General features: G+C 42.1%; 2 protein-coding genes across 2 annotated transcripts in view; both read right to left on the bottom strand.

Moving 5' to 3' along the window:
- dnajc28 (DnaJ (Hsp40) homolog, subfamily C, member 28) overlaps positions 1–12,542 on the bottom strand; it is a 1,235,492-nt gene that overhangs the window by 278,627 nt on the left and 944,323 nt on the right. The gene's annotated exons all lie outside the window — the stretch shown is intronic.
- The window catches only part of gart (phosphoribosylglycinamide formyltransferase), a 156,723-nt gene that overhangs the window by 35,612 nt on the left and 108,569 nt on the right, over positions 1–12,542 (bottom strand). Inside the window, exons 17-18 of the mRNA XM_028790419.2 lie at positions 10,860–11,063; positions 3,982–4,128 (exon numbers count right to left, since the gene is read on the bottom strand). Coding sequence (XP_028646252.1) covers positions 3,982–4,128; positions 10,860–11,063 — 351 coding nt within the window. The remainder of the gene's footprint in view (positions 1–3,981; positions 4,129–10,859; positions 11,064–12,542) is intronic.

Genomic DNA, 12,542 nt, shown 5'->3' with positions numbered 1-12,542 from the left:
AGGTCTGCACCATCTGCACACAGTCACCTTTGATGATCACTGGGTCTATGAGGGGTTTGGGCCTCCTAAAATCCACCACCAGCTCCTTGGTTTTGCTGGTGTTCAGTTGTAGGTGGTTTGAGTCGCATCATTTAACAAAGTCATTGATTAGGTCCCTATACTCCTCCTCCAGCCCATTCCTGATGCAGCCCATGATAGCAGTGTCATCAGCGAACTTTTGCACGTGGCAGGACTCCGAGTTGTATTGGAAGTCCGATGTATATAGGCTGAACAGGACCAGAGAAAGTACAGTCCCTCGTGGCGCTCCTGTGTTGCTGACCATAATGTCAGACGTGCAGTTCCCAAGACGCACATACTGAGGTCTGTCTTTAAGATAGTCCACGATCCATGCCACCAGGTATGAGTCTACTTCCATCTCTGTCAGCTTGTCCCTAAGGAGCAGAGGTTGGATTGTGTTGAAGGCGCTAGAGAAGTCTAGAAACATAATTCTTACAGCACCACTGCCTCTGTCCAAGTGAGAGAGGGATCGGTGTAGCATGTAGATGATAGTATCCTCCGCTCCCACCTTCTCCTGATATGCAAACTGCAGAGGGTCAAGGGCGTGTTGAACTTGTGGCCTAAGGTGGTGAAGCAGCAGCCTCTCCATGGTCTTCATCACATGTGATGTCAAAGCAACAGGCCGAAAGTCATTCAGCTCACTAGGACGTGATACCTTTGGGACTGGGGTGATACAAGATGTTTTCCAAAGCCTTGGGACTCTCCCCTGTTCCAGGCTCAGGTTGAAGATTCGCTGTAGAGGACCCCCCAGCTCCGATGTACAGACCTTCAGCAGTTGTGGCGATACTCCATCTGGACCCGCTGCTTTGCTAGCACGAAGTCTCCTCAGCTCTCTGCTCACTTGCGCTGTTGTAATTATGGGTGGGGATGTCTCTCCTATGTTGGTATCAGCAGAAGGATGTGTGAAGGGTGCAGTACTCCGAGGTGAGAGTGAGAGTGGGTTAGGGTGGTCAAACCTGTTAAAGAAGTTGTTCATTTGGTTTGCTCTCTTCACGTCTCTCTCGATGGTGGTACCACGCTTCGAGCTGCAGCCAGTGATGATCTTCATCCCATCCCACACTTAAGATGTCTCACTTAAAGGTTTTCCAATGCAATGTCTGTCCTGGTGTCTATATAAACACAGGAAACTCCAATTTCTGTATTACATCTTGCCTGAAGAAGGGGCCCGAGTTGCCTCAAAAGCTTGCATATTGTAATCTTTCTAGTTAATCAATAAAAGGGGTCATTTTGCTAAACTTCTCACTACAGTATTTATATTTGAAACAGTGATCATTTTAAAGTATTAAATGTGTACAGAATGAACTGAATTTTTGGATATTACAATGTTAAATGTATTCAATGCATTGTTAAAATCTGACTACACTGTATGCCAAAGTTATTATGTTGTAACAGTTGCTACATATTTAGGGCGGAGTGGTGGCTCTGAGGCTAAGGATCTGCACTGGTATCTCGAAGGTTGCCGGTTCGAATCCCCGTCACTGCCGAAAGAGACCCTACTCTGCTGGGCCCTTGAGCAAGACCCTTAACCTGTAATTGCTCCAGGGGCGCTGTACAATGGCTGACCCTGCGCTCTGACCCCTAAGGGGTATGCAAAAACTAACAAATTCCTAATACAAGAAAATTGTATAAGGCGAAATAAATAAAGAACAAAAAAATATTTTATGTGCTTTATCTGTTTCTGCCGCCTGCTCCCTTTAGAATATATGTCCAAAGGAATGAGCATTTTAAGGATATCTCTTTAAGGGGAGCAGGGGGCCAAACCTCGCCTGTGGGTCCTTGCATAAGCGCGCTGGTGTGTGTCGTAAGGGGGAGAACCGACTTAAAAAAGGACAAGGGGGCATGCATTTTTGAAAGAAGGACTGAGAAGGAGCTGGGAAAGAAGATTAAAAAGGAAGCGATCTATAAGGTAAGAAATGCACTGTAGCAACTGTAGATCGGTTCTGGCGCACAAAAAAAGAAAGAGTGCTGGCTGACAAGGGAAGGTCATCGGAACGCACGGCTTTGCCTTTTATTTGTGACGCTTGCGTCTTCCATGGAGGGACGTTAACGCCATTACACCCGGGTGAGGCGGACTTCAGCATTCAGGATAAGAGTTGTCTCCTAGCTGGTGTGAACACTTCTTTTATATCTGTACAAACCAAACAAGTCAGTGGGATATTTGACTAGTACGCTGGATTTATCAGAGGAATTCCCAGCCTGGTTGGATTCAAAGCCAAATCAAAGGGACAGGGGAATGCATAGGGAGCGTATGTCTAATTTATATTTGTATATATGTATACAATGTATTTTTTTCTGTGAATATTTTTGTGCAGTCTGTAAGTGGTCTCATTTCCTTTTCTGTTTCAATGTTTTTCAGGGGAGTGCATTATAAAGGGGGTGGTCATATTAATTAGTATCTGTTTACTTGTTCTGGGTTTGTGTAGGATTCATTAAAAGGTTGTTTATAGTTTGGTTTGGGTGTTTAGAATATATATTCTTGTTTGTTTAATTGATTTAATTGTTTGGGTGGTTATTTTATTTATTGCTTTTCTTTTATATATACATAAAGGACACCTCCATCAAAGGGGATACAAACTGGGGCCAAAGTTCTGTCTGGCTCTGTTCTGATATAATTAGTTTCTTCCTAAGAGTAGGAGATTCTCGTGTGTGCCGGACTCCTCGTCTTACATGAACAGGAACTCGCTACAATGTCATACCCCAATGTAAAGAGTTTATAATACAGAAAAACCAAAAAGGGAACCTTAATCAGATCTCATTATAAAAAAAATTTAAAAAAAATCCTGCAGAGAAACAGTAGGGCATCGAGACGTGATCTTCACGTTATGATCACGGAAGACACTTAAAAGACCCGCGAGACTAAAAAGATTGGCCATGGCGCGATTATGAAAGCAATGGAAATCGAAAGGCTAAAAAAAACATGTTGGCACGATACACGTGTGGAGAAAGTTAAAGAATATAAAAGTAGGAAAATTAGAAAGAATAAAAAAAGAAAGTAAAGATCGCAGTACCGCAAACAAACGGAAATTATTACTCGAAAAAGGGAAAATAATCATCACGGACCAGGTGTCATTGAAACAAAAGCAGGATAAAGCGAGGTCAGAAATTAAAGACAAAGAAGAAAGCAAAGTAAAACGTCATAAAGAGGTTAAAAAGCAAAAGGGGGCTAAACACATGCAGAGCAGGTTAGAAATAATGAAAACTGGAATTCAAAAGACTCAAAAAAAACAAAAAAAACATAGGCGCGTAACACATGCAGAGCAAGATACAGAATATGAAAGCAGAAAAAACGACAGTGTCAAAATAAAACGAAAGTAAACATCGCATTAGGGCAAAGAAAGAAATTATTACTTGGAGAAATAACTAAAAGGTGAAAAGAGATCGAATATATGGACACGGATGATATGTCACAAGTACGTAAATATTGTAAGGCTTTAAAGTTTAAGTCAAGAGAATTTCAAAAACGGAGTTTACCTCACATGCATTTATTGGTTACTTTGCAAAAAAAAAATGATTAACTGCTGATGATGTCGATCGCTTGGTCTGTTTTGAAATTCCAAACAGAGAAACCTAACCTGAATCATGGTACAAAGTCATTAAACACACGTCTCACTGACCTCATTAAAAAGATTCGGCAGCACGTTGGGACTTGAAAGATTCCAAATATTGTTTTTACAGAAGTTCAGAAATAAAAGTGAAACTAATGAAATAGCAACAATTCAAAGAAAAAAAAAACAAAAAAAAAAACTTAAAAGTGTGTATCCGGAAAAACAAAAACGGGGGATGGTGAGCGATGCGAGCAGGGGGCAAAGCCCCCTAGTACGAACATAAAAATGAAAGAGCACCATTGCAAAAAGTGCTTGTTGTGTGGCAAACGTTTTAAAATTCAAATAAGAAAAGATTCTTCTGCTTTTCAGCAGCACATACCAGTTCCAGAGATGAGAACGGCGACCTTGGCCTTGGTCTTGGTCTTTACTGAAGCGGCCACTTCTCCAGCGTCGTCCTGGTGTGCTTTCTCCTTTGGAACGGACCGCAGAGAGGAGAACAGATTGCGGATCATCACTCTCTCAGCACCTGAGAAAAACAGAACACAGGCATAAGATGGGTTGACTTTGAGCAGCTTCGGGCTTCGACGAAAAGGTGAACAAGCAGCTCTATGAAGTTTCTGTAATACACTTTGATACGGGATACGTCCACACATTCAATGGCTCCCTCGCCAGGGTTAAGGGTCAGCTTAGAAACAGACTGAAGAGAAACTGAACATAAAACTTATGCTTGAACTTTGACCTTTTATACTTGCATAGGGGAAGAGGTTTCTGCAGGGATAACAACAGAATTTCAGAACTATAAACATAATATTTAAAAGCAAGCTGCAAACTGCCTCAGTGACAAGTTCCTTTGCTCAGATGAGTGTGACGAATGGACTCTTGAAGTCAATTTACCCAACAGTCAGTGCATTTCTATGCACTTTAAACACCCAGCTATTCACAGAAACCTGGTTTCTAAAATGCTTCAAAACTCCTTATCCTGGTTAGAGAAACCTGGTTAACAGAGGGAGATCTGTCCATGAATAACCCTGTTATGTGGCAGTGTCAACCCTAAACCAGGTTACCCCTTAAAGGAATTTGTATTTTGCGTATGTCCGCCTGCTTAGCTTTGCACACGTTTTCAGCAGTCACACATGGAAGCATCCACAAAGATCAACTTCCTAAGGCCAATGTTCAGGCGATCGCATTATTCTCTCTCTTGGTTGAAATGATGTATCTCGCCATTTGAGAAATCGTTAAAGTGTATGTGGATGAACTGAACATACAGTGCTAAATTCAGCAGCACAGTATCAGGAACAGTGGAGTATTAAAAGTACACCTGCGTTACGTTCTTCGATTACTGTTTAAAGTAATGAGTAACCTAATGCAATGCTTATTTTATTGAAATTAAAAATACCTGCATTATTATTATTACCCCAGCAGGACTGGGTGTAAGGCAAGAAGCAAACGTACTCGTATGCTGCTCCTCTGCAGAGCTCAATCGCCTATTCAATCAGATAGGGGACAGCATGCAATCCCGTAACTGAAACCTCTTAATAAAGTGTCTGTTTAGTTTTCATCCAGCTATTTAGTATAGATATGTTGAAAACAGTCAAATCAGGTGTTCACAATGTAAATCACTGGGGTCTCAGGTTGGAGATGTAAAAATCGGGAGTGGTCTCCCCTGGACTTTCTCGTATACTCCGATATGGGGATGGATATTTGAGGAGTAAACCGCAAGACAAGGATTATATTGTTATATGATGTACATTAAAGAACCATGAACAACAAATCAAATCAAATTAATAATATATTGAACAATTATTATAAAAGTAAAGTTGATTAAATCGGACTCTGCAGCTGCATGAATAAAAGGTAAACTACCACTTCCGGTTAATGGAAGTAATCCAAAAGTTGATAGAAATCAACGTTTTGTAGCTAATACTTGTATGCAAAATTCGGTTGACCGAAGTGAAAGAGTACTCAAGTTATCATGTTTACACACACACACACACACACACACACACACACACACACCGACAGACATAATTCCAAAAATGGTATTTTCGGGCTCAGGGAGGTCTAAAACGTCGAGATTCATCAAAATCTCGAAATGGAATTTTTGGAGGATTCCAATACTTTTCTCTATACTTCGTAAACGAGAAAGCCAGGGAGAGGTCTAAAAATGTTGAGATTTATCAAAATCTCTACATGGAATCTTCGGGCGATTACAGTACTTTCTCTAAACTTCGTATACGAGAAAAGTAAAAAAGGGGGATGGATATTATTTACTTCACAGCACACGGAGGACTACATTTATTAGTAAAACACAAGAAAATGATCACAGGTTTCACGCTCGTTTTCAGGATTCACAGTTTTTAACCCTAATCCATGAATGAGGGGGTCTCCAAGACCCCCAGTCGCAGATTTTCAAATTCTTTCCCTTTCAAGGTAATACGACGGCCATGAAATTTTCTGACTTTTCATTTTGTGTTGTCTTCCGAAAATCCGCTTCTCAATAGCTTAGTGCAAATAAGTGCTACAGTAGCACAAAGTAGTTGGGGGGTCTCCGAGACTCCCCCATTCATGGAAACTTTACTATTTTTGTATGTGCGTTTTTGCTTCGTTTTATATTTTATATTTGAATTTTCTATTTAAATTTGTATTATCTTTGGTTTAGATTTTCTTAGTCCTGCCTGAGACATTGCCGGTGTATAGTGTGTTGAGGAGCAAGTCCAGTTGATGTGTTTATGAACAAGGAGTCAACGACCCACAAAGAAATTCAATGCAAGTGAAGCCCTGGCTGAAATAATAAAGGAGTTGTCAGATTTCAATACATCAGACAACTCAAATGAAGAGGACAACGATGATGGAAGGGACAGTGTGTCAAGTGATGAGGAAACAAAAATTGATGATGAAACAGCCCCGTGGAGATGCAGCAAATGTAGTGACGCTGTCACATGTGCCCAAGGGCAAAGGACAGAAAGATAAAGGCTGCTTGCTCCCAGTGCAAACTTCTGGTTTGCCAGGAACATTCACAGCGTTCCCTTGTGAGTCCGGCCTGCAAACAAGTTGAAGTTGAGGCGGATTCTGAGTGACTGTCCTGTATGCGAATCAGACGTGTAACTGACATCTTGTTTTAGTGCTACTATGACTGTATTTTATATGATTTGGTGAACACTAAACGCGCATTACTATTACAAAGGTAACATGTAAGCCATTAAAAATTTACATCACATTTACTTCATTTCAGAGGTAATAAAAATTTCTGAAGTTATTGTAAGAGCCATTTTCTTACTGCTATAAGATTCATAAATATTATACTAGATGACAATACATAATCTATGGGAGGTTCCTAAACCCCCCATAAGTAGAATTGTGTTGGTATATTCTTGCCATTTCTAACAGCTTTGAGTAAACATTATTGTTCAGTTAGTGACAGCCTTGCCACGTGTAAGGTGTAGAGGCATACGGTTTTTAACCGTGCTTGTGCCCGCACCTAAGGGCTCTTTGTGTGTGTGTGTGTGTGTGTGAAGTAACACGTAAAGTTAACGCGCTTATTTAAGCACAAAGCCATACGCGTAAAGGTTCTTCTTCTGTATGCTATAAGTATAGAAATAACTAAAGTTCCTCAAGAAAAGTTAAGGTTAAACAAGATACATTTCTCTTTTTTTTTACTTTTATTCTAAGTGTGTAACTATTTTTTCTTTTATACTTGTGTGGATTATTTTCTTTTAACTTTCACTAAATATTTTTTAAAACGAACTTTTGAACTGAGAGATTTCTTCTGACACGCGTTTCTCGCCTTATGCTTCGGCGGCTACAGTTATCGTATTGCTTTTTAGGCAGATTTAACCAGTTTAAAATGGTCTGCAAGACCCCCGATTCATGGAAACGTTATAAAAATGGCATTCATGGATACGGGTTAAGCAGTTTAATGACGTCCGAGTGCTTTGACAACGATTACCTGCGCATGTAAAGATGGATTATTAAAAAACAAGGTTTCGGCCTTAATCTAGTTACTCACCTGATCCTGGTTATATGTGTGTAAGTACACACACTGTATATCTGCATTATTTCACTCTTTACTCTCCAAGTGCACACCGACTAGTAGTGCTGAGCGGTATGACCAAAATTCTATATCACGGTATTTTTCTAAATTATCCCGGTTTCACGGTATTTGACGGTAATTTTTTTCCCCCATGCATGAGTAGAAGTTGACCACATTTTCCATTGCAATTACTGCAGTAGACTGGCTAAGAAGAACGTATTCCACTGTCATGAGAATTATACATTGTACAAAAAAACATTTTAATGTGCACACAAGTATGAACACAGGGTTGCATGGCCCCATAAACTGATCGTTTTCAAGGAGGTAGCACTAATGAAGAGAAGGAATCCATTGCATGACAGTTGCAGTCAAAATGCAGAAATTTTGCAAACAACTTAAAACTATAATTTTGACAACATATTTTCAACCATCCAAAGAGGCATTTAGACTTGGTAAAAATATCCACAGGCGCTTGTCAAAAGTTGTATTGCACTGAACATGTCTTAGAAAAGGAATAAAGAGTAAATACTTTTTGTAAACCAACGACACTTTCTGTTAAAGTTAACAATCTCTGTCCACTGACAAGTTAGCTATATGGTGTGGCAAGTGGCTGGGGGTGGCACCCAGCCGGGATGCCCGGAAGGACCGGAGGAGGGATTACGCCTCCTCCAGACCGCGAGGGGGTGACCGCCCTGATGGCTTTGGGGACCATGGGAACTGAGCATGGAAGCTCAACCCTATAGGGGCCTGTGGTCACCTCCAGGGGGTGCCCCGATGCCTGGAAAGCCCTGGTCCTCCGCACTTCCGCCACACCCGGAAGTGCTGGGGGGAAGACGACCAGGGACACCCGGAGTGCTTCCGCCACACTGGGGAGTGCCGGCGGGAGGCACCTGGAGCACATCTGGGTGATTATAAAAGGGGCTGCCTCCCTCCGTTCAGTGGCTTGTGGATGGAGCTCGAGAGGAGTGGAAAGGAGGCGGCCTGAAGAGAGGCATCATTGTGAGAGGCCTGGACTCTGGGGGAGTTTTGGGGTTGTGTGGCACTTTATTGTATATATTTGTAAATAAAGCGTGTGTTGGATGATTCAAACGATGTCCACCGGTCTGTGTTTGGGTTGCTTACCACAATGGATTGTAATGGCATTGGTTATCTCGATCCACCACTTGCTTTTTTTGTCGTAGGCAGTACCTCTAGCACAAACGCGTCTACAAGTGACGTCTGACTTGAGGGTCCTCTCGCTTTTTCAGTTTTACCTGAGGACGTGGAGGGTGCCAATCTTAGTTCCACACATTCATGGTACTACAAAGTAAGTTTGCTGCTAAAGTGGTGCAGCAAATTGCTCGTGTTGACAACTTTAGCTTGACAGCATTTGCAGTAAATAGTTGTTTGGTCCATATCAGACCTTTTAAAACCGAAGTATCTCCAGACCACAGACACGGCTCCTTTTTTCGGCAAAAGTTCTTCTGTGTCATCATGTTCAACTTTATCGTCTGCTACAGCTTCAGTTTTGGAATGTTCTTTGTCCGTTTTCACCGCTCAATACCTCCACTAATGCATGTACTCCGTTGCATGTGTGTTTAGCGGTGTGGCAGTGAAAAAGGTCCCCCCTTAAACAGTTTTCCGCTGCACCACGCTCCGAACATTGTTTAGGCTATTTAAACCGGTGTTGCGGTATAAGAAAAACCATAACAAAAATAAAAAATGGTTTTCGGTATGAACCGGTATACCTCCCAGCACTACCGACTAGTAATTTACTACCTTATAACGTCTATGCATTCTTTCTTTGATCAAACAATTTACAATTTAGTGAATAACTGGTGTAAGAATGGATACTGTATAGCACCCAACCCGACACCAACTGGACATGGGAGGCACGTGCAAAATAAAACAAACTGTTTATTTTCTTCAGCTGGAGGGTACATCTTCCCCGTAATCCCTCCAGCCACAAATAAAGCACACCACTAATCCACCACACTTTCTCTTCCTTGGCACCTCCACCACTCCTCCCAAGCAACCTTGTCCTCCTCCACCAGACTCTGGCCGCTGGCTCCTTTTCTAGTTCACCCGGAAGTGCTCCAGGTGCTTGATCACCGAGTTATGGCTGCACTTCTGGGTGTGATGAATCTCCGGCCCACACGGGCTCAGGAGTTCCAAACACAGCATCCCCTGGCAGTGCCTACGGGACCCAACAGGGCTGCACCCAACTCCAATTCCCAGAGAGCCCTGCAGGAAACCGAGGCACTGCTCCACCCCCTTGGGGGGGGGGATGTTGTGCATCTAGCGTCCAGAGGGAGGTATTGCATTGTCCAGGGCTGCTCCCCCTCAATATAGTTTGCAGGGGCGTCCTGGCTGGGCACACTGGAAAACTAATAAAAGAATAATAATTCAACATAACAAAAGTTCTTAACACTGACATACTATTTGGGTCAAATTTGACCCATTTTGATATTTGACAGTAGTAAAAGTACCCTAAATGTGAAAGTTTTAGCCTGAAATTTGAGGACTTTTCCTAAAGTGATCCAAAATACATGAAAATGACAAGATTTTAAAAATGTTATCCTGTTTTACAGGTGCTACAAATTTTTGTGCATTGAGGCTGATCCAAGTCAATTTTGACCCATATCTACTGAGATGGATTTTAGATCCACCAGTGTGGGTCAAATCAAGGAAAATGGTGGTTTTTAGGGGATCTTGAAAGTGTGAAAAATTGTCCATGCCATGCCTGTGTGTATTTTTTAATGGGACAGTGGTGACAAGAGTTTGAGGGGGACCTTGACACTGTCACAAGAACTGTCTGTGTGCCTATCACATTCCATGGAGACAGACACCTGCTGGTCCACTCATCCCATGAAAATACATTTAGCAGTTGCCAAATCACAATCCCTGTTAGCATTTTATTTATTTAAGGAACCTCCTATATTTCTTTATATTTGAATTCATATTCTTAATATGGGATTTACATGGAGTGGCCCGTCTCTACACAGAATTACAAGTAAACACAACAACGTCCAAATACTCTTACATTAAATATTTTCTACTAATAAGACAACCAGACTTTAATACCATTGTGCTGTATCTGAGGGGCATTCCAGCGTGGTGCAAACTTCCCTAAACGTTGGGCCACCATCTGGCACAATCCTCAGTGTGCTTTATCAGTTGTTCTGTCTATTTATGTAGTATCTTTAGCAGATTTATTTACTTTTTAATTTACTCAGAAGACAACTGACCTGGTGAGATTGGGACCACTGTTCCTATGATCCATGCTTCCTCCCGAGTCCTGACATCCTGAAGAACTCCTTCAGTTTCATCACGTCCCACCACAAGCACTGCTCCTACTCCACAGTTGAATGTGCGGGCCATCTCTTCTTCTGAAAGTTGGCCTTCCCGCTGCAACCAAGAAAACACTTCCGGGATCTTCCAAAGTGCCGTGTCTATACCATCAGAGACAAAGGACCCCCAAGAGTAAGCCAATGTATTGCAACAGAAAGTGTCCGATATAAAATGTTATTGTTTAATACAAAAGCATAATTAAAGACATTTAGATTATATTGTTGAAAATGTCAACGGCAGACTACATGTCACGTGGTTGCGGAATAGCTGAAAACCAAATATGGCCGGTTGAAAACACATATACACAGTATATATGCACACACTCAGTATACTGTATATACAGTGCATCAAGAAAGTATTCACAGTGCATCACTTTTCCCACATTTTGTTATGTTACAGCCTTATTCCAAAATGGATTAAATTCATTTTTTTCCTCAGAATTCTAAACACAACACCCCATAATGACAACGTGAAAAAAGTTTACTTGAGATTTTTGCAAATTTATTAAAAATAAAAAAATTGAGAAATCCCATGTCCATAAGTATTCACAGCCTTTGCTCAATACTTTGTCGATGCACCTTTGGCAGCAATTCCAGCCTCAAGTCTTGTTGAATATGATGCCACAAGCTTGGCACACCTATCCTTGGCCAGTTTCACCCATTCCTCTTTGCAGCACCTCTCAAGCTCCATCAGGTTGGATGGGAAGCGTCGGTGCACAGCCATTTTAAGATCTCTCCAGAGATGTTCAATCGGATTCAAGTCTGGGCTCTGGCTGGGCCACTCAAGGACATTCACAGAGTTGTCCTGAAGCCACTCCTTTGATATCTTGGCTGTGTGTTTAGGGTCGTTGTCCTGCTGAAAGATGAACTGTCGCCCCAGTCTGAGGTCAATAGCACTCTGGAGCAGGTTTTCATCCAGGATGTCTGTGTACATTGCTGCAGTCATCTTTCCCTTTATCCTGACTAGTCTCCCAGTCCCTGCCGCTGAAAAACATCCCCACAGCATGATGCTGCCACCACCATGCTTCACTATAGGGATGGTATTGGCCTGGTGATGAGCGGTGCCTGGTTTCGTCCAAACGTGACGCCTGGCATTCACACCAAAGAGTTCAATCTTTGTCTCATCAGACCAGAGAATTTTCTTTCTCGTGGTCTGAGAGTCCTTCAGGTGCCTTTTACTAAGGAGTGGCTACTGGGACAAAAGGGGACGCCAAGGCTAACCGTATTTTCTCTCTCTCTCTCTTCCATTGCTCAGAGAACCTGCTCATGGAGGGCAACTCAGCCACTCCTCCCACTCAAGTAAGCCACACCCCCTAAGGTCAGGACCATATAAAGCAGATGGCTCACGGAGGATGGGCGTCAGTTGACGGAACGTCGTTCCACATCCCTGAGCTTCCAGGCAGAGTCGCTCTAGAGAGCCGATTATTTAGAAAAGCAAATGAGGCTAAAAGGACAGTTACGCCTGATTTCAGTTGTGCCACTGTGTGCTCACTTTTGTTCTTTTTTTTTTGGAAGATTGCAGTAAATGAGATGGCCCGGTTAGCCCTCTAAAATTTTCTTTGGTCCTCTTGGCCCTTACTT

Source organism: Erpetoichthys calabaricus, chromosome 4, assembly GCF_900747795.2.
Source record: "Erpetoichthys calabaricus chromosome 4, fErpCal1.3, whole genome shotgun sequence".
NCBI classification, from domain to species: domain Eukaryota; kingdom Metazoa; phylum Chordata; class Cladistia; order Polypteriformes; family Polypteridae; genus Erpetoichthys; species Erpetoichthys calabaricus.
This window is presented reverse-complemented; position numbering and strand designations above follow the sequence as displayed.